Raw genomic sequence first — 20,337 nt, forward strand, 5'->3', positions numbered from 1 at the left:
ATGCAACAAGAGTTGTAGCTTTTGGGTCTGATAAGGTCAGTGAAATCTCCTCAGGATTTATCCTGAGATCCTGTACCTCAGACTGTAGATCCTCTGTCAATACGTGATGAAAAATACCTGTTCCATGCTATGGCCGTGACTCATACATTCTAAGATTTTTCACAACAAAGAATAAAACGAAGAATAAATAAATACATGTATTCTTGAGCATAAAAATACTTTTCATGTCACAACAGATATCATTTTTAACAAATGCGAAATACAACAAAATGAAAACACAATATAATTTAGGAAATTCTCTATTGAAGGGTATGAAGAAATTCTTTTATCAGTAAGAGTGAAAGGGGCTGGGGAGATATCTCAACAGCATAAGCACCTGCCTGGCAAGTGCAAGGTCCCAAGTGTAATCCCTGGTACAAGAGGAAGATCTGCAAACAAGAAATTGAGTATTTAAATCTTATGACCAAACAGCAATTTCCTCTCTTCTAAAGTTCACACAGCAGCAGCTAAGAAGCTGAACTATTGTTGTTGGTTTATGAGATAAAATTATTTCAAAACTGACTAGCTTGGTGGATATATGGCAAGTGGTGCACTACTAGCCCCACATGTGTGAGGCCATACATTTAATCCTCAGAACTGCAAAACAAAAAAAAAAACAAACTAGCACATCTTATATTTTATAATTATTACTTCATAATAGTATAGTTTTTAATACTTGCAAAGAAATAACTACAAAGTATAACTGTTTTAAGTAAACACATACATATACAACAGGAGATAATTACAAGAGTGATGATGAGAGCTCATCTAGAGTTTTTAACAGTTTCATATATTCTCTAAAAATTGTCATATGCTAAATAAAACCATACATTTAGACTAGCTGTGTAAAGACTGCTAAAAGCACAGTTAAGCAAATTGTCCTTCAGAATCACATTTTCAATCTAGATAGTCACAAAAATGGCAAGCATCATGTATCTACAAATCTGAGGTTCCATGTCACCGAACAATTGTCCTTGCTGTATCAAATCTGCTTTTGGAGGGCAAAAGGTAAACACATAAACAGTTAATAGGAAGTTATTTCCATTAAGAACCACTAATCACTCAGCATTTATAACTAACAAATTTAAGTATCAGTTTGGTCATTAGGAAAAGCAAATTAAAACCAAAATGATATATGACATAGCTACTAGAATGGGTATGATTTAAAAAGCCAGGAACTATTAATGAAGATACTGAGTACCTGGAACCTTCACACATTGCTAAGAAAGCAAAATTACACTGAACATAAGTTGCCAAAGAGAAACGAAAACATACACACCCAAAGACTTGCATGTGAATGTTCATAGCAGCAGTATTCATGACAAACACTAGAAACAACCCAATGTTTGTTACCTGATTAATGGATGAAGATACAGCATATCTTTGCAATACAACATTATTCAGCAATAAAATGGAATAAAAGACTGATACAGTCTATAATATGAAGGAACTTCAAATACATTATACAAAGTAAATAGCTAGAAGCAAGGCTGCATAATGTTTAATTCTACTTATATGAAATGTCCAGAGACAAGCAGTCGCTAGTGTAGAGGGGGTTAGGCGAGCTCTGGGAGAAAGGAGCGGAGTCGAGCTGAAGACAAAAAGAGACTGGGTCGTGTCCTGCATGTTCCTGCTGCTTAGGATTTTTAAAACTGCTCTCATCTAGTCTGAAATGGCTGCCTCTCAGTGTCTCTGCTGCTCAGAATTTTTCCAGAAACAGAACCTTGTCTATTTACTCAGAAACCCACACTACGGCAGCCTTATTATGCAAATGGACATGCTGACGTGTGGAAAGGTTGGATGACATGTCTGAGTTTTTCCAGTATGGATGGAGATGTACCACTAATGAGAATTCCTATTCTAACTGAACTCTGATGGGTAAATGGAACCAAGAAAGATATGCCCTAAGGAATACTGTGCAGCTGAAATTTTTGCCTTCCCAGTCTCAACACTACTTTGAAACAACATATGATTCAAGCTACAACAGCAAAATGCCACTTTCACCCCACAGATTTAAGCGAGAGCTTCACTGGTTCTCAGGACACCAACCTGAGCAGGACCCTCCTTGATACAAATGCACAGAGAAGTCAACTTACATGAACAGTTATTCAAAGCCTCAAATGAGGCATCACTTAGGCTGTGCATGGGTTACAAACACGGATCAATCATGGGATCCAGGGTTCTAATAGAAAATAAGAAGCTTCATCTTCCAGGGTAGAATGTAGGAGAGAGCACATTTTAAGCACAACTAAAAATTTAATTCACTGTAACACACTTTCACCATCTGAATAAATAAATCACATGGCCTTAAAAAAAAAAAAAGAAAGAAATGTCCAGAAAAGGCAGCAAAATCACTTTCTAATATCCACTAGCACCATTTACTGGGAACTAATATATTCCAATACTTCCTATTTTAAAAGAAAAAGTTACTGGTACATGATAACACTTTGAAGAAATATCGTAACTGAAGAAATAGTTGTAAAGGCCACTAGGATTTTTCTAGCTTATATATGTTAAATGGTTTTTAAACTCCTGCACCGTGACTTTAGTACATCATAACCTTAGTATCCCTCCTCAAAATGGGCAAGGCAGACAAAAATAATTGTCAATTTCTATAGTATATCAACTTCTGGTGATTAATAACTTAAATAACAAAAGTATGTGTATTATTAAAAATATAAACATGTGTATTTACACTGTGAGTTCAAAACCAACCTGGGTTACATAAGCAAATTGAAGGCCAGCCCATATTACATACCAAGACTCTGTCTGTTTCCATTTCTCCTAACTCTCACACATACACATTCACATACAGACACATACACAACACACACGTATGTTCTAGCATTCTAGTGCTCCATGAGTAGCTACGAATTGTCTATACATAAAAGATTTGTGTTGCAGTCATGCATTGTAAGTGACACCCAGGATGTATTTCTAGTTTCTGGGGGAAACAAAAAGCCTTACAGCACGGCAAGAAGGGTAGCTCTACAGGTCCTCAAGACCTTAGCCTTATTTTCAGTTTCTTAGGACTGATTCTGGTCCTTCCTCAAGAGACAAAGTGACGGGCTGAGAATATAGCTCAGTGGTCCCAAGTTTAATTCTCAGTATTAAAAAAAAAAAAAAAAAAGGAGAGAGATAGGGACAAGCTCTAAAAAGTCTACATGGGAAGTCACCACTATAACTTTTATAGGCCTAAGAAAAAAGCTATTCCTGAGAACCTCTGGAAGAACTGAGGATTCTCTCCAGAAAGCAAAATGCCAGTATTGCTCCAGGGCAGATAAGCTGTCACTAAGGACCCTAATTCACCACAGCTTAAATAGGCACCTGTATTGAGGCTCCCACTTCTAACTGGATCTGTTATGTGAGTGATCTTGCTAAAGGTATGGCACTCAGGTGCTTGGGTCATTTATCTCCCCTCCCTCACTGCCCTACTTTGTCTTCTGCAACAAGCGTGAAAATCTCACCTGTCCTTCATCTATAGGTTCTACATCCCCAGCACAATAAGAAAGCTACTTTCTTTCTCCCACTAACCAGACAGCTTAGTAGTCACTCTTCTCACTGTCCTCTGACAGGGTTCTTTTTCTTTCAACACAGCCAGAGAGCTACACATCCCAAAGTAGTTGGGAGAGCATATGCTCCCCAGTAGTGTCGACAACCCCACCCAGCTGGAAGAAGCTACAGAATACAGGACACCTCAGTCTCTCAGCACCCCATGAAGAATTATAAGAGGAATATCTCAAGGGGAAATGACATAGTTGATTATGGCACAACAAAGCTAGCTGGGGAAGTAGATGTGACTGTTAATGACAAAATACCAGGACATATATGCAGAACAGTGCCCAAAGCCCCAAGTATGGACTTCTCATGAGAGCTGGAGCGGGGGGGGGGGGGGGTTTGTACCAAGAATTAAACCCAGGACCTTGTGTTGCCAGGCAGGGGCTTGTGCCCCTGTTCTACATACTGGCCTGGAGCAAGTTTTTGATGGAATGGTCTAACTCTGGCCTCAGCCTGAGGTGTAGGTGATACAAAAACAAAAGACCACAATGAGTTCTGGCCACTGTGTTTTTTCTCCATGTTTGTCCATCCTCATGCTGTAGGGTGTATTTTTTTTTTCCTACTTTTATTTGGCCCAAACATGCTCTACCCAGCCTGCTTCTTTTCCGATCTTTAATAAAACTTTGCTACAGTTAAAAACAAAGAAAAAAAAAAAACCAAGATCTATTTTTTCCTAAATCGTTTAAGGCACACAAACAAAAAAATATATTTTATGTGAAGGGCTAGAGAAGAATTGACAAATGCTAATCTACTAATGGCATACATCTCTGAGAAAGTTTATTTTCTTTTAAGTTCTAGAATTTGTTTTGGCAAAGAATGACAATTTATGTGTGTGTGTGTGCGCGCGCATGTGTGAGGGAACAGACTGAACCCAGACCTTAGTGTATGCTTGGCAAGCACTCTACTACTGAGTTAATCCCCAGCCCTTTGTATATTTTACTTGGAGATAGGCTCTATATAAACTGGTCAGGCCAGCCACGAATGTATGATCTTCCCACTCACCCACTGGAGCAGATGGACTTAGACGTGTACACAGTCTGATGGATATTTTCTGCAATGTCTAAGACTCTGCAGTAATTGATAGGGTTTCTGAGTTAAGTGTGGTGGCACATGGCTGTAATGCCAGCAGTGTGAGACTAAGGTGTGAGGACCACTGTGAGTTTAAGGCCAGCCTGGGCTTCATAGTAAGTTCAAGGCCAGCCTGAACTAAATAATGAAGATTTTTCTCTTATTGCTGGGACAAAATACCTGACACCCAAAATTAAGGAAGGAAAGGTTTATTTAGTGCACAGTTAGTGGAAGTTTCATTCCTTACTCAGCTAGCTCCAAGGCAGAGTGGCACATGGCAGAGGGCAGCTGTTCATGGAGATGGGAAAACAGCAAAACAGCAAGAGCCAAAAGGGGAGGAGCAGTGGCTGCTGCAGCTCACGAGCCTCTCTCCTTTCCTTACATTGTATGCAGATTACCCACCCAGAGTGGGTGTAGCACTCACACCCATAATCCCAGCATTGGACATGAATTAGTCACAAACTCTAGAAGCCTGCCTCAATGACTACATGAGGCTTTGGGGGGACAACTAGACACAAACCATAACAGAACCTATCTCAAAAAAGAACACAGGATTCAAACTTCAAATTCTACCTAAATTGCATGATCAAGAACAACAACAAAAAAGTAAAGAAAAAAATCAGGAAATATCAGTTGACATGCTGAATCGGAATACTAAAAAATTATTACTTAGTCCAATAAGGAGGTATTTGTAAGACAAAATATTTTGAAGCTGTTTTGTCTTTTTTTTTTTTTTTGGTGCCAGGGCTTGAACTCAAGCCCTTGTACCTGCCAGGCAGGGCTTTATGCTTCTGAGCTACTTTCCCAGCCTTGAAGCTGTTTTGTAACTCATTAGCCACACACATGACATGTGCGCATACACACACGCACGCACACGCGCACACACACACACCCCTTATTAAAATTGGTAATTATTATGATTTGTGTCTAGTTGTCCCCCCAAAGCCTCATGCAGTTATAGGGCAGACTTCTGGAGTCTGTGACTAATTCATCATCCAATGTTGGGATTATGGGTGTGAGTGCTACACTGGACCTGGAGCAGATTCCTGAACACAAAATAAGGGAGACAGTCTTGCTCTCTGTTGCCACTGTTGCCGATGCTCCTTCCTTTTGGCTCTTGCTGTTTTCTACCACCATGAATTGTTGTCCTCTGCAGCGTGCTAGTCTGCCTTGGAGCCAACTGGTTATGGGCTGAAACTTCCATAAACTATGAGCTAAATAAATATATCTTTCCTTAATTTTGGGTGTTGGGTACTTTGTCCCAGAAATAAAAGAAACGTAACTAAGACAGCAATGTATTAGAGATTGAACCTGAAGCCTTCATATTGAGCTATAGCACCATACATTTTTTTGGTTATTTTGGTAATATGAACCCAGAGCCTATATACTAAGCATTATTCCCATTCCTTTTTAAATTTTTTAGTTTACAATAGAGACTCTCTGAGTAACTAAATTTCCTGGGCTGTTTATGACAAACCAACTGTCAGAATCATATGAACTGGGGAAGAGCTGAAACCTTTCCCTCTAAAATCAGGAACAAAATAAGGATATCATCTGTCACTACTCTTATTAAACACAATTCTCAAGCATTAGCAAAACAATTAGGGGGCCAGGGAGATGGCTCAATAGAATAAGTGCTTGCCTAGCAAGCACAAGGACCTGAGTTCAATCCCTGGTTCCGTCACAGAAAAAAAAAAAAGAAAATTTAGACAAGAAAAAGAAATAGGGGCTGGTGAGATGGCTCAGTGGTCTAAAGCACCTACTTAGAACAAGCTTAGCAAAGCACAGGGACCGCGGTTTAATCCCCCAGCACCACATGCCAGCCAGCCCCGCCCCCTGGTGGGCTGAGCTGACCCCCCCCACACAAATAAATAAATAAAAATAATTTTTAAAAAAGAAATAAAAGATACATTTGGAAAGAAATAAACCAAATCATTGGTATTTGTAAATGATATGATTTTCAGAGCCCCCAAAATCTACCAAAAATGTTTAAGAGTAACTAAATTCAATAAAGTAGAAGGATATAAAAGCAGCATACAAAACCAACAGCATTCTGTACACTAATAATGGAACCCATAGAGAAAGAGACTAGGAAAAAATGCCATTCACAATAGCACCAAGAAAGATTATTTACCAATTAACCTAACAAAAGGAATGAAAGACCTCTACAATAAAAATTATAGCCCTCTAAAAAAGGAAATTGCAGAGGACATCAGAAAATGGGAAGAGATCACCTGTTCCTGAATAGGCAGAATGAACAAAGTCAAAATGGCCACATTTCCCAAACTGATATACAGAGTTAACACAATTCCAATTAAAATACCAACAGCATTCTTTACAGAATTGGAAAAAAATTCCTAAAATTCATATGGAATCAGAAGAGACCCAGAATATCTAAAGACATAACCAGAGCAAACCTGGAGGCATCAAAATCCTGGACTTGAATTTATATAACAAAGCTATTGTGATTAAAAAAAAAAAAAGCACGGCAGTGGTGCATGTGCGCACGCAAACACACAACAGACATGAAAATGAATGGAATAGAATAGAAGATGCAGAAGTAACCCAAAGCACATTCAATTATTTCATCTCCAACAAACGGGCCAAAAACATATACTGGAGATAAGTTAGCCTATTTAATAAATGTTATTGGGAAAGTTGGTTATACATATTTAGAAGATTACATCTAGAACTTATCTCTCACTATCAAACTAGATCAAATAACTAAATGTCAAAACAAACACTTAACCTGCTGGAAAATGGAGTAAAACTCTTGAAGTTATAGGGTTAGGCAAGAGCTTTCTAAACAGATATGTGGTTGCATATGAAATAGTACCAAAAATCCACAAATAAGATCAGTACAAATGAAACAATCATCAGAGTGAAAAGATAACTTTCTACTTCAGAAAACCTTCAGAACAAATGAAACAATCAGTAGAGCAAAAAGATAACTTTCAGAATAGGAAAAAAAAAATCTAGCTGTTCCTCAGAGGACTAATATCTAGAACATAGAAAGAACTCAAAAAAGTAGTCCTCCCAAAATAAAAAGACTCAGGCAGCTAAACTGAATAGACAAAAGAAGTACAAATGGCCAATAAATACATGAAGAAATCCTCAACATTGCTGGTCATTAGAAAAATGTAAATTAAAACAATTGAGATACTGTTCTATCCCAGAAAAATGGCCATTATCAAGAAATCAAATAATAAATGCTGGTGAGACTGCAGGGGAAAAATGAACCCTGCTACACTGTTGGCAGAAAAGTAAACTAGAACAGCTTATATGAAGAGTCCTCAAAAGACTAAAAAAAGAAATTCCATTCAACCCAGCTATTCTCCATCTAGGTATCTTCCCAAGAGTTTAAAGACATTACATTACAATAATACATATAAATGTTTGAATGTATTAAATGTACATCTAGCTAAATCTTGGAAGCAGCCTATAAATCCATCACCATATGAATGAATAAGGAAAATATTTATACACAATGGAGTACTACTTTGGCATAAAAAAAAAAGGATAAACTTAAGTCATTTGTACAAAAATAGGTGTATCTTCAAGGAAAGCCAACATTTTGGCCCTAGCCTTCTAAGGTCAATTAAGACTCAGGACATATGAGAACTTGTACTGTAACGTCATGTACCTCGGTAGTGTCCCAAATTTTCTGATCAAGAAGATTATGGGGCCAAAGAGGAAAGTGATCGATGACATAGAGTGGGCCTAAGGAGAGTCACATGGGGAGAAGATACTCTCTCAGGCTTTCACAGAGAGCACATTGGCCAAGCATTGGCCGTGACTCATCCACATGGCTGCACTGATAAAGGTTCTACAATCTGAGGTACAGGATCTCAGGATAAATCCTGAGGGCATTTCACTGACCTTCTCAGACCAAAAAGCTACAACTCTTGTTGCATAGGTCCTGCTTTACCTTGGTCTTAACCATCCAGTAGAAAAGTACGAAGACGAAATATAGGAAATAAAGCCATGCTGTTAAGTTGAGCTGTGGGGGACTCAGGTCAATAATTTCTGACATTGCCAGTTAAACAGAAGACCCAATGCTATTATGGGCTACTGGACTCTTTTAGAATATTTTGCTGAGTTTACACACCTATAATATTCAATAACGGAACTTAAAAAAAATGGGGTATACAGATGAATGTCCATTTTGTATCTGTGTATTCAAAGTGGTTGGGATAGATATATAGTTACATTCTGTTAATGAATAGAATGATTTGTTCTAATGGTGTTTGTAAATAGGATCACAAGTCTGCATCTTGTACAGCAATTAACCACTAAGAAGAATATATGCAGTGTATTATTTGTTGAAAAATAAAAAAAAAATAAAAAAAAGAATGTCTATAAACTCTTTTTTAAAAATAAAGCAAATTTTCAAAATACAAAAAAAAAAAAAACAGACAAAAATGCATAAAAGCCCAAGATTGTCCAAATCAGTGCTTCTATCTAATTAGCTCCTGTAGTTGAGTCAAAATGAGGTTAGCTAGGGGCTTATCGGTTTTATTTGGTCTCTCGGAGAACCGGATTTTTGATTAGTTAATTCTTTGAACTGTTTTCTTCATCTCAATTGAATTACTTTCTGTTTAATTTTTATGATTTCTTCCCGTCTTTGTGCTAGTCAACAACTTCTGACATTGCCAGTATGGAGAACACACTATGATTATGGATTACTGGACTATATTGGAATATTTTCCTGAATTCATGCACCTATAATATTTAAATGACAATGGAATACCTATCTCTGACAAAACTAAACAAAAAAGAGGATAAAAATGAAGGACCACTTTGTATCTGTATATACAAAATAGGATAGTTATACAGCTACTTTCTCTTAATTTAATGAGAAGAAAGATTTACACTAATAGTGTTTGGACAGGATATCATGTCTGCATCTTGTACTGTGAATAACCACTACAAAGACAATATGCAATGTATTAATTATTGAAACTGTCCTATTAATCAGTTTTGAAACTGTCTCATTGCTATTTGTTTCTCAATAAAATTAATTTGAAAAAGAAAAAAAATAGGTGTATCTTGAGATAATAATAATGTTAAATGAAACAAATCAGACACATAAGCTTAAATATTACATGGTTTCTTATATGAGAAGCCAAAATGTAAGTAAGGAGCAAAATAAAAAACAAGTTAATAGGAAGTACAGAAATGGGTCTTTCTTAAATAGGAAAGGGATTAAGAGATGGAGGGAAAGAGGGAAGAGACAAAATTAAGATGTTTGCACATGTACCAGTTCACACAAGGAATGTAAACATTATGTACTGTGAACATTTACTAAATAAATAAATAGCTTGGGCTGAGATACAGCTTGCAATCTTCCTGCTTCAGTCTCTGAGTGCTGGAATTACAGATGTTCACCAAGCAGTATACATTTTAAACTGTAATACTGCAAGGAAACAAAAGATAAAGTAGGGAAACTTCAAAGACATATTCTTATGCTGTGATCAAAAAATATTGAAGTAAATGTGTAAAAACTAAGAAAGCTGTTAAGTGACCTTTCCTATCTATACCAATGTTGGTAGCAAAACTGATAAAGACCTAAGGTGTCCCTTGAAGGGATACACATGCTTCTGGGAGGAGCAGGAGAACTCATTTGTGGGATGGGGGAGGCTTCTTAGACTTACTTTAATTTTACTCCTCAATTTTTTACATGATTTTTGTACAAAGTTCAAGGATTATATATTAGAACAGAAATACTTAATTTTAAATAAAGAGACCAGGTTATGCACTCAACATTCTGTTCTAATTAATACCGGTAGGATGTATTAATTAAAAAAAGAATGGAAACCACTTTTCTAAGGAACAAAGTGAGTTATTATTCTTCATTGTGCCTTCATATTGAATTGAATCAAATCTGACATTTCACAGAAAGAATTACTAAGAGCAGATATTTGAAGTTCTCTATAGATTACAAAATTGTCACATATGCTACTTTATCTTTTGCTGGCTGCCTTCATTATCATGAGTTGATCCAACAGTACCCTGTGATTTCTTAGGTGCAGTCATAAACACCAGCTGTGTTTATTATTATTATAAGCAAAACTATCAATGAAGCTAATAAAAAATGTTTTTAAGGCTAAAAGGCTAATTTAAGTCAACTGAGGCACAATGAATAAGGGAGAGGAGTTAACCTTTCATGACAAAAACTCTGGAAGATACTCAATAAAAATTAGTTAAGCCAGGTATGGTAGCACACACTTGTAATCTTAGCACTTGGAAGAGAGAAGGATTCTCCTGTGAGTTTGAGACCAGCCTGGGCTATAAAGTGAGCTCAATGGCAGCATGAACTGCATAGTGAGACCCTGACTCAAAAGACCAAAAAAAATTACACAAAAGGATAGTGAGGGCCAGCCAAATAGCTCAAGGGACTAAAGTGCCTGCTTAGGCAGGTGCAGGGACCAGGATTCGATCCCCGGGTGTGCTGAGATGGCGATTGAGACTGGGCATAGCAGTGCCTGTAATCCCAGCACTTGGGTGGTTGAAAACAGGAGAATCACTATGAGTCCAATCTGTGTAGTGAGACCCTGTACCAAATACATTAAAAAACAAAACAAAACAAAACAAAGAACACTGATACATAGAGAAATCATAACATCAACTACAGCTTTTGATATCAATACTTTTAACATAATAGTTTAACAATATTTAATTCTAACATTACCTTTGGAGCAGAAGGTGGATTTAACTGCCCTTGACTGTTCCCTGTATGCTGGGTTAACCCATTAGAATCTGAAGACTGTACTGCAGGAAGCTGGGTACTGGACACAGGTGGCTGAGATGATTCTGCCTTGTGGCTCTTATTTGATCCATTCAATCTAGCACTTCTCTCTATGGCAATCAGGTCGCGAATTTTTTGCAATTTCTCCACTGAAGCTTTTTTAGGGAAGATAAGATGTGTTTCTCCCTGGAATTTACAAAATTGGGAAAATTTTAATTTTTGCTTTACACTGATAGTCATTCTCACATATATAAGTCAATACTGCATAAAATGCACTATATTTTAACAATCGTACTTGCCTTACTTTTCTCTCATTGCTGAGACAAAATACCTGAAGCACAAAATTAAGGAAGGAAAAGTTTATTTAGCTCACAGTTTGTAGAGGTTTCAGTACATAATCTGCTGGCTCCTCGGCAGGGTGGCCTGGAAGAAGGGCAACCATTCATGGCAGAAGACAGCAAAAGCAACAAAAGCAAAAGGGAGAAGCAAGTCTCTTTTCCTCCTTCAACTGTATACAGGCTATCCACCCTAGGGCCAGTGTAGTACTCATACCCCCAATCTCTGTATGAGACAATGAATCAATCATAAACTCTAGATTCAGCTGCCTCTGAAAAGCCTGCCCTCTAGACAACATGAAGCGTTGCAGGGACATGCAGGCACAAACTATAACAATGCTTTTCTGCATCATTATAGACCTTTTAAATACAAAGGACAATAATGCTTAAATATAAACCAAAAAATTAAGAAAAAAACTTGTTAGCATGTACAGTAGTCCCTTGCTATTTCATGATTTGACTTTTGTAGATTCACTGTTTTGTGGTTTTCAAAAAATATTAATCTAAATTATTGTGGAGTTTTCATTGTATTGTGGGTGATTTTGTAGTACTGCACAGTATACATATGTTGTTAAAATTACATAGGTTTATAAGTTTAGAAAATGGTTAAGAATCTTAGAAGTATTTTTAAAAGTGTGGGAAAGGTTTAGAAGCATGTGGGAAGGGTTTATAAAGCCTTAAAATACATATAAATACTTTGAAAAAAAATATTGAAGGGGCCTGTCTAAGTGCCTTCTTGGCAAGTGCAAGGATCCAGGTTCAATCTCAGGTACCACATCCCTGGGCCCACCAAGCCGGCCTTCAAAACCAGACATGGTGGGGCATGCCTGTAATCCCAGCATTGGGGAGGCTTAAGTAGAAGGATCGCTATGAGTCCAGGCTGCATACCAAGACCTTGTAACATATACATATACATACATATACATATATAAAAACATTAAAAAAAAATAGCGTCACTACTTCACTGATTTTCACTTAGTGCGGGGGTGTCTGGAATATAACCTGCACAATAAGTGAGGGACCACTGTAATGCCTATTTAATGTGGTTCAAGGGACTATTAGAAAAATTTGATGGGGGGGTGACAGGCCATAAGAGTTGCAAATGCACATACCTCTCTTCTTCACGAAAGAAACTATTATTACCTATGGAATTCCTTATGGAGTAATAATGATAATAGGTGGAAAGTCACACAAAAGGGGGTTCACATAAAACCATTATGAAGTTATATAATGTACAGTAGTATAATTATGTTTGAGAACAACTGAATGTTCAAAATAGCTAGTAAAGAGGATTTTGAATGTTTCCAACTCAGAAATGATGTATATATGAGGTAACAGATACATTAACTACCCTGATCTGGTTATTATAATCTGTATATAGGTATTGAAATGTCAAACTGTACCATATAAATATGTACAATTACCAAGTGTTAATTAAAAATACACTTATATAGCATTATTTTTATTTTTTAAAAATGAAACAGTCAAAATGTGCAGTGAACATTAATTGCTTCTAAAATGTATATTGGGGCCAGCAGTATAGCTCAGCGGACTAAGCGCTTGCTTAGCTAAGCGCAGGGGCCAGGTTCAATTCCTGGCTCCGCATGTGGCACGGTTCCACCTTCGGGTGCGCTGAGCTGGTGATGGAGTCCAGGCGTGGTGGCGTGCGCCTGTAATCCCAGCACTTGGGAGGCAGAAATCAGGAGGATCGCTACTAATGTGGGCTATATAGTGAGACCCTGAACAAAAAAAAGAAAGCCTAAAAAATGTATATTGTCTTTTACATAATGTTTTTATTATTTTATACTTTTTCCATTTTTTCTTTACAGTTCCTCAATAAGAAGTCAGCCTCTTAGACTGCCCAGTTAAGAGCCTGTGGTTAAACTTTTTTTCAATATTCTTGGCCAACATTTGGCTTCAAAAGAAAGGCTTTCTTGGTCTTTTCAATCACTTGCTGATAGGATGAGACATTGTTACTTATAACCACATGACATAATTTAGAATCAATCCTGACATCCAATCTCACATTTTTTTTTTTTTTTTTCCTGGCTGGATCCGCCTGCCCTGGGGCTGGCTGGGATATGGCATGGGGTTCCAGCGATTGAAACGCAGTCCCTGTGCTTGCCTAAGCAGGTACTTTAGACCCCTGAGCTATCTCGCTGGCCCCAGTCTCATATTTCTAATAAAACTCACAATCTACCTTTCATCTTGTTCTGGAGTTATATTCAGTTTATTGACTCGCTTATTAATGCTGATACACTGGTAGATACTACAGAAAGTCTTCAATATACAGATACAGACATTTTCAATGAAATCCTCAAGTTTCTACCCAGAAGTCACTCCCAAGCAATGATTCACATTGCCTCGGCCTCTTCTGCGCATCATCAAAGTCAACATATAAGCATTCAACAAATTTTATGACTGGATTCTTACATATGTAAGACTCTTTGTGATTAATTTTTACTTGATATTTCAGCATCTGCCTGCATTTAAAAAAAAAAAATCTCAGTTAAGACTGTAATAGTCAAGACAGTGGAGAATAGGTGGATAAACTATCTGAATTGCATTAAGGTACAGAGTCTGTGAAAGAAGAGATCAATTATATGTCACCTTTTGAAGTGACGGAAGAAAATCAGGACCAGTGAATGAGCCATGTCTGCTCCCGAAGAGACTGGAGTGGAGAACTCAAAGAAGTGTTACTGATGGTCACTTTTAAGTAGGTAAGATCTTCCATGGCTGCATTCCAATTCTGCATTAACATTTCAGAGGCCAGTTTTTCCCAGAGAGAATTTAAAGCATTTCTGTCAATTGCTAGAACCAACACTCTAAAAAATTAAAGACCTCCTTCTCTGCTAAGTAATTTCCTCCTTCAGACTGAATCCCATATACCTGTAGAGTGTAACTAAATATTCCTTCCTAATCTCTTATTTGCCAGGTAGTCAAACACCAATCACTCATTCTTGATTGGCTGCATCTTTTTCATAGTTTCTAGATCTTCAAAAATCTTCACAATTGGTTCTGTTTGTGCTGAAATTGTTTATCTGTGTAACAACTATTGTTCTTCTCTCAGGGTAAGGAATGTCATCAGAATAACAGTGAACTCAACCATGTTGATTATCAGTACGAAACTCAAACTTCCCTTGCAATATTTTCTTTCTTATTATGTATCTCTTCAAAGAAAGAAACTCTAAGAATGGCAAGAGCAGGTGCTCCTTCTCATAGTGCATGACACAGTGGTCAGGTCATACCCTGCAACCTTGCCAGAGGAGAGTATATGTTCACTAAGGCTTTATTGGTAACATAACAGATGGACAACAGATCTTTTGCACAAGTGAACAGGTCACATAGGCTGGGCCAGACCCAGGCTTTCTGTCCAGAGCACACCAGAAATAAAAAAAAAAAAAATTTTTAAATGAAGCTATTTAAAATCATACACTTACAGGTCTCAAAGTCCATTTATGGGGACCACTAATTTCTCTAAGACAGTAAAACACATGTGTAGTCAAGTCAAAATTATGGATTCGTTTTTTGTTTTATTTTCAGTGCTGTTGATAGAACCTAGAGTATATACTAAGCAAGTGCTTACTAACAAGTTATGTCCCTGTTCCCAAAGTATGAATCATTAACAGCAACAAAAAAACAACCTTTCTAAGATTAATTTAATTAATAATCCACATAATAAGGTCAGAAAGCTTTAAAATGAAGCATTATAATAAAATTCAATGTAAAACAGCAAACTGCAAGACAAAACATATTACAGGTATAGAGAAGCAAAAGTGATAAAGCAGTTCTGCCAACTGAAAAGGAAACAAAATATATTTCTAAAGGTCTTTTCATTGATTAAATAAACTAGAAATTATAAGCTAACAAGGAGACAAGAAATGAGTATTTCTTGCTGTCTAAAATAGTACTTAATAACATGAAAATCAGTTTCATATGAATTTTTTTTTTTTTTTGGCAGAACCAGGGATTTAACCCAGGCCCTTGAGCTTGCCAGGGAAGCGCTTATTCCACTGAGCCATCTCCCCAGCCCCTCATATGAATTTTTTTAAAAAGCTATAAGATGGCAAGCTCCCTGTACCATCCATAATAGCTGTAAAAAGACTATTACTGTTCATTGCATCAATATATTCCAGCTACTGTGCTGAATATTTTATATACATTATCTCAAGTCATCCTTGGTCACCCTGAAATGCAGGAATAAGGTTTATATTCACATTCGATAGGAAAGTATGAAGGCTCAGAAAAGCTCAATAATTTACATGATAATACAGACTAATTGGCAGAAAAATAATTCAAACTGCATGCCTTTGTTTTGCTGTAAGTGACCCAATCTTGGAATGAACTTGAATCAAACCCCAAAATTTGCACGAACAGTCAGAGGACAGAGGGGATGAAGAAACCGAATACCTGGATAAGTGGAAAACTGAGACAGGCACAAACTGGAATGCAACAATTCCAATATCAGGAAGCAAGTGCATAAAAGTGGTTACCCAAGGGTAGGTAGAGTAGGGCACAGTAGGTGTGGGACGGATGACCAATGGATGCTACTGTGAGGAGAAATAAATGATGGTTTTCCACAGCACAGTAGAGTGTGCATACAACTAACAGTAATGTACTATAATATCTCACAAGAGAGACTTTTGAATGTATTCACTCTTAAGACATGGCACAAGCTTTAGTTGATGGATATAATTACCCTGATTTGATCATATATTAAAATATCATATGGCACCTGCCACAATGGTATGGTAGATGCCTATAATCCCACTTCTAGAGAGCCTGAGACAGAAGGACCACTAGGAGTTTGAGGTAGCCTGGGCTACACAGTGAGTTCAAAGCCAGCCTGGAATACACGGCAAGACCGTATTTCCCCCAGTACTGGAAAAAAAAAAAAAAAAAATCTCATACAATAGAAAAAAAAAAAAAGGATATCACACAGTATCTCCTGAAAATGTATGAATATGTGTCAACCAAAACATTAAATTTAATAAAAGACAGAAAAAAACCCACTTCATATCTCTGACAAGGCTGGTGAAAATAAGCCAGACGTCTGGTTTCCAAATACAGAGGTATCTGACTGCACACGGTTAAGAGAAGCTGTAGTGAGGTAGACAGGTTGTAGAAGGAACTAACAGGGGGGAAATTGAACTCTACTACCAAAAAGGAATTTGGTGGGCTTCAGAGTTTAAGTATAAAAAATAACATGACCAGCATCTGGATCCAGATCTTAGTGCACAATTCAGAGAGGGCCCTAACAAGACAGAGGGACACTTATGTCTTCATCTTTCTTTTCCATCTTTTACTAACTGGTCCTAAAAGACTATAGTTACTGCCAAAGTGTTTATACCAAAAAAAGCTTAATCAACAGCTTTGTATTTTCATAAAAAGATAAAATTATAGGCTTAGATCCAACATTATATCAAGAAGTCAACAACAATTCTAGGATCTTCTTTCTTTCCTTTTTTTGTTTTTTTGATAGTCTTTGCCATGTAGTCCAGGCTTGCCTCAAATGTCTGGTGATCCTTCTGCCTTAGCCTATCAACTGCTGGGATTACAGGCATGCACTGCCACATCTGGCTAAGCATTCCTTGATGTAACAAACCTGCTCTTAAAGCATGTTTGCTGAGATAATTCTCATTGCAGGATGTTTAACAAACGTGGTTCCTCAATGTTGGAACTATTTTTCAGACACCAAAGCAAGGTGTCTGAACACTTAAACTGCTCTCACCATCCTCAACAGAGGAAGAGAATGCAGGTTAAAGAAATGTATGGTTTCCAGTTAAGAACTACTTAAACTATAACATCACAAATCCATCTGGGTCCGTCTTCCTTACTCTAATGATTACCATGAAAAATAAAGCCTCAGAGGTAGATGGGCCTATAAGTGTACAGGACTTTAATATATAGTTTTAAATTTCAAAATAGATCTTAGATTCACACTTTTTTCTATTTATTTTTTGTACCAGGGCTTGAACTTAGGACCCTGCACTTGCAAGGCAGGTATTCATGCCACTGAGCTATCCCCCTGGCCCCACACTTGTTTTTTTTTTTTTTGTTTTGTTTTTTTGAAAAAAAAAAAGAAAAAAAATATTTATTGAATCAAAATCAATACTTTCTTTTGAATGCCTACAAGACAACACTGAATTCACTTTATTCAAGAATGAACATAATATACAAAGAAGTATGCTTATATTACAAAAATATGCCAACTTTATCTCCTGGGTGTTGAGCAAAACATTTCAATTCTTAAAGGTTAATGTCTTAGTTACTTTTCTTATTGCTCAGACAAAATAACCTGACACCCAAAGTTAAAGGGAGGGGGGTTTTTAGTTGACAGTTTGAGAAGTTTTAACACATAACTGGCTGGCTCCAAGGCAGGGTGGCCACAGCAGAGGCAGTGGAAGACAGCAAAGGCAACAAGAGAGAGCAAGACAAATCTCTTTCTGTCCCTTATATTGTATCCAGTGTACTGGGATTAGGGTGGTGCCAATCCAATCAGTGGACTGAGCCAGCAATCACCCACTCTTAATCACAGCATTGCACTATGAATCAATCACACATGCTAGATTCAACCATCTCCAAAAGAAACCCCCTCTGACTGCATGAGGCTTAGGGGGAACATCTATACACAAATCATAATACCTAGTAAATTTATTTTTGGTAGAATTCAGTTTCAGCTCTACTGGTTCTTTCTTTAGTTCAGTAAAGTCAAAAGATTTACTTCAGATTATGTCCTGAGCTGTGAAGTCCAAAGGCAGCTAGAAACTTGAGGTATAATTTAGCTTTATTAAAATATGTTAATCTTTTCTGAAATTGTAACTCCATTTGCCTCAAATATTTAAGTTTCACAGTGGCTTGTTGTTTGGCACCGGAGTGACCAACCTCTCATACTACCTGACACTGAGGGTTTTCTAGGATGTGAGACTTTTAGTAGTAAAGATAGGACAACAGTGGGCAAACTAGGGTGACTCAGTGTCCTAGCTGGCACTCAAGTTTATTTGTGTAATGAAAGACAAATATGATTTCATTCAATCTGTGACCCTAAAGACTGAACATGGGTATAGTCTCCAATCAATCTTGATAATTATTTTCAATGTATTATAAAAACTAAATCAAACCATAAGATTCTACAAGATAGACCAAGCTTCTTGTGAAATAAAACAATGAAACACATTAAGACTCCTCTCCTGTCACAGAAGAAAACTCTTCTGGGTGACAACTTAACTCAAGCTTTTGTGTGTTTACTTTAGGCTCCTCTTTTCTTTCTGGAAACAGGTGATTAGGCTCTATTAATATTCATGTGTACTCACAAATCAGGTTGTTCTAACAGTCTGGAGTGGGCCACATTTGGTCCTTGAGTTGCCTATCTGACCATTACCATTCTAGTCTAGTCTAGTCTAGTCTCGTCTAGCCTAGTCTTGCCAAGTCTACGCTATTGGAGTGAAACTTAGAATTCTTTGGGAAGAGCTGTTCAGTTCTGACTTCAAAATACATTAACTGTTTGTTACATTTAAATGTCTACTAGGTGAAGAAATTACTAACTCGAAAGATTTCCAAATAGCCTATTAATAAAAAAAAAAAAAAAAACAAAAAAACTAAGTGTATTCAAACACTTCTTCACTAACACTATAATGATGGCTTTGTGTATGAAGAGGGAAGAGTAACACATACTTACTTCTTCAAATCCCATTTCAAATAAACATTCAACAGCTCCTCTGACAGGCAAGAGTCTAGTAGAAAAAGCTGTGTTTCCAATCCGAATAGATCTATATTTTTCATCATTAGGATTTCTGAAACAAAAAGTTTTATTATATATAAAAATTTATATTTTCATACTGTTTTTGTATTTTTCCACAATTCATCCTGGCTATATTGCAACATAAGTAGTAAAGACTCCAACTTAAGGGATGTAGTCAGGAAAAGTACAATTTTGTGACTCTTTGTATACACTGAGCAGAAGTTCTGCGCAATTTTACAACTCATAATTTTTTTTTTTTAATTTTTTTATTTATTTTGTGTGTGGCCAGCTCAGCCCACCAGGGGGCAGCGCTGGCTGGCATGTGGTGCTGGGGGTTTGAACTGCGGTCCCATGCTTTGCTGAGCTTGTTCTAAGTAGGTGCTTTAGACCACTGAGCCATCTCACCAGCCCACAACTCATAATTATTAAAGATGCTACAAGAAAAATTCATGTGGTATTTTAATACTGTGATGTTAAAAGCTATGAACCTTTTTGAGTCTTTTAGGTTTCTAAAAGAAAAAGTCCACATTAAGTTGTAGTATGAGGGAAAAAGATTTTGTCTGTTTTGTTATAAAAGATTCCATTTGTCTAGCGTGATATATGCCATATGGGATATTTGCGGTTAATATTCATGAATCTAAAATGTTGCTTAAGATTCCATTTGCCCAGCATGATATATGCCACATAATTTGGGTCAATATTCATGAACTGAATGAATCCAAAATGTTGTATAAAAATAGACCTCAATTTATTAAAGATTTTATTTCCTACAAACCTAAATCATGGTTTACCCTTATAGCCACTTGATTTTCTTTCTTCCTTAGACAAATAATTGTTTTTACAGTAAG

At 37.0% G+C, this 20,337-nt stretch overlaps 1 protein-coding gene and 1 pseudogene across 1 annotated transcript in view; one reads left to right on the top strand and one right to left on the bottom strand.

Moving 5' to 3' along the window:
• Ngly1 (N-glycanase 1) overlaps nt 1-20,337 on the bottom strand; it is an 82,419-nt gene that overhangs the window by 54,043 nt on the left and 8,039 nt on the right. Inside the window, exons 2-3 of the mRNA XM_023718504.1 lie at nt 19,427-19,541; nt 11,357-11,599 (exon numbers count right to left, since the gene is read on the bottom strand). Of these exons, the coding sequence (XP_023574272.1) occupies nt 11,357-11,599; nt 19,427-19,441 (258 nt within the window). The 5' untranslated portion in view covers nt 19,442-19,541. The remainder of the gene's footprint in view (nt 1-11,356; nt 11,600-19,426; nt 19,542-20,337) is intronic.
• LOC111817490 lies at nt 1,690-4,770 on the top strand (annotated as a pseudogene).

Source organism: Octodon degus, unplaced genomic scaffold (assembly GCF_000260255.1).
Source record: "Octodon degus isolate 3935 unplaced genomic scaffold, OctDeg1.0 scaffold00059, whole genome shotgun sequence".
NCBI classification, from domain to species: Eukaryota; Metazoa; Chordata; class Mammalia; order Rodentia; family Octodontidae; genus Octodon; species Octodon degus.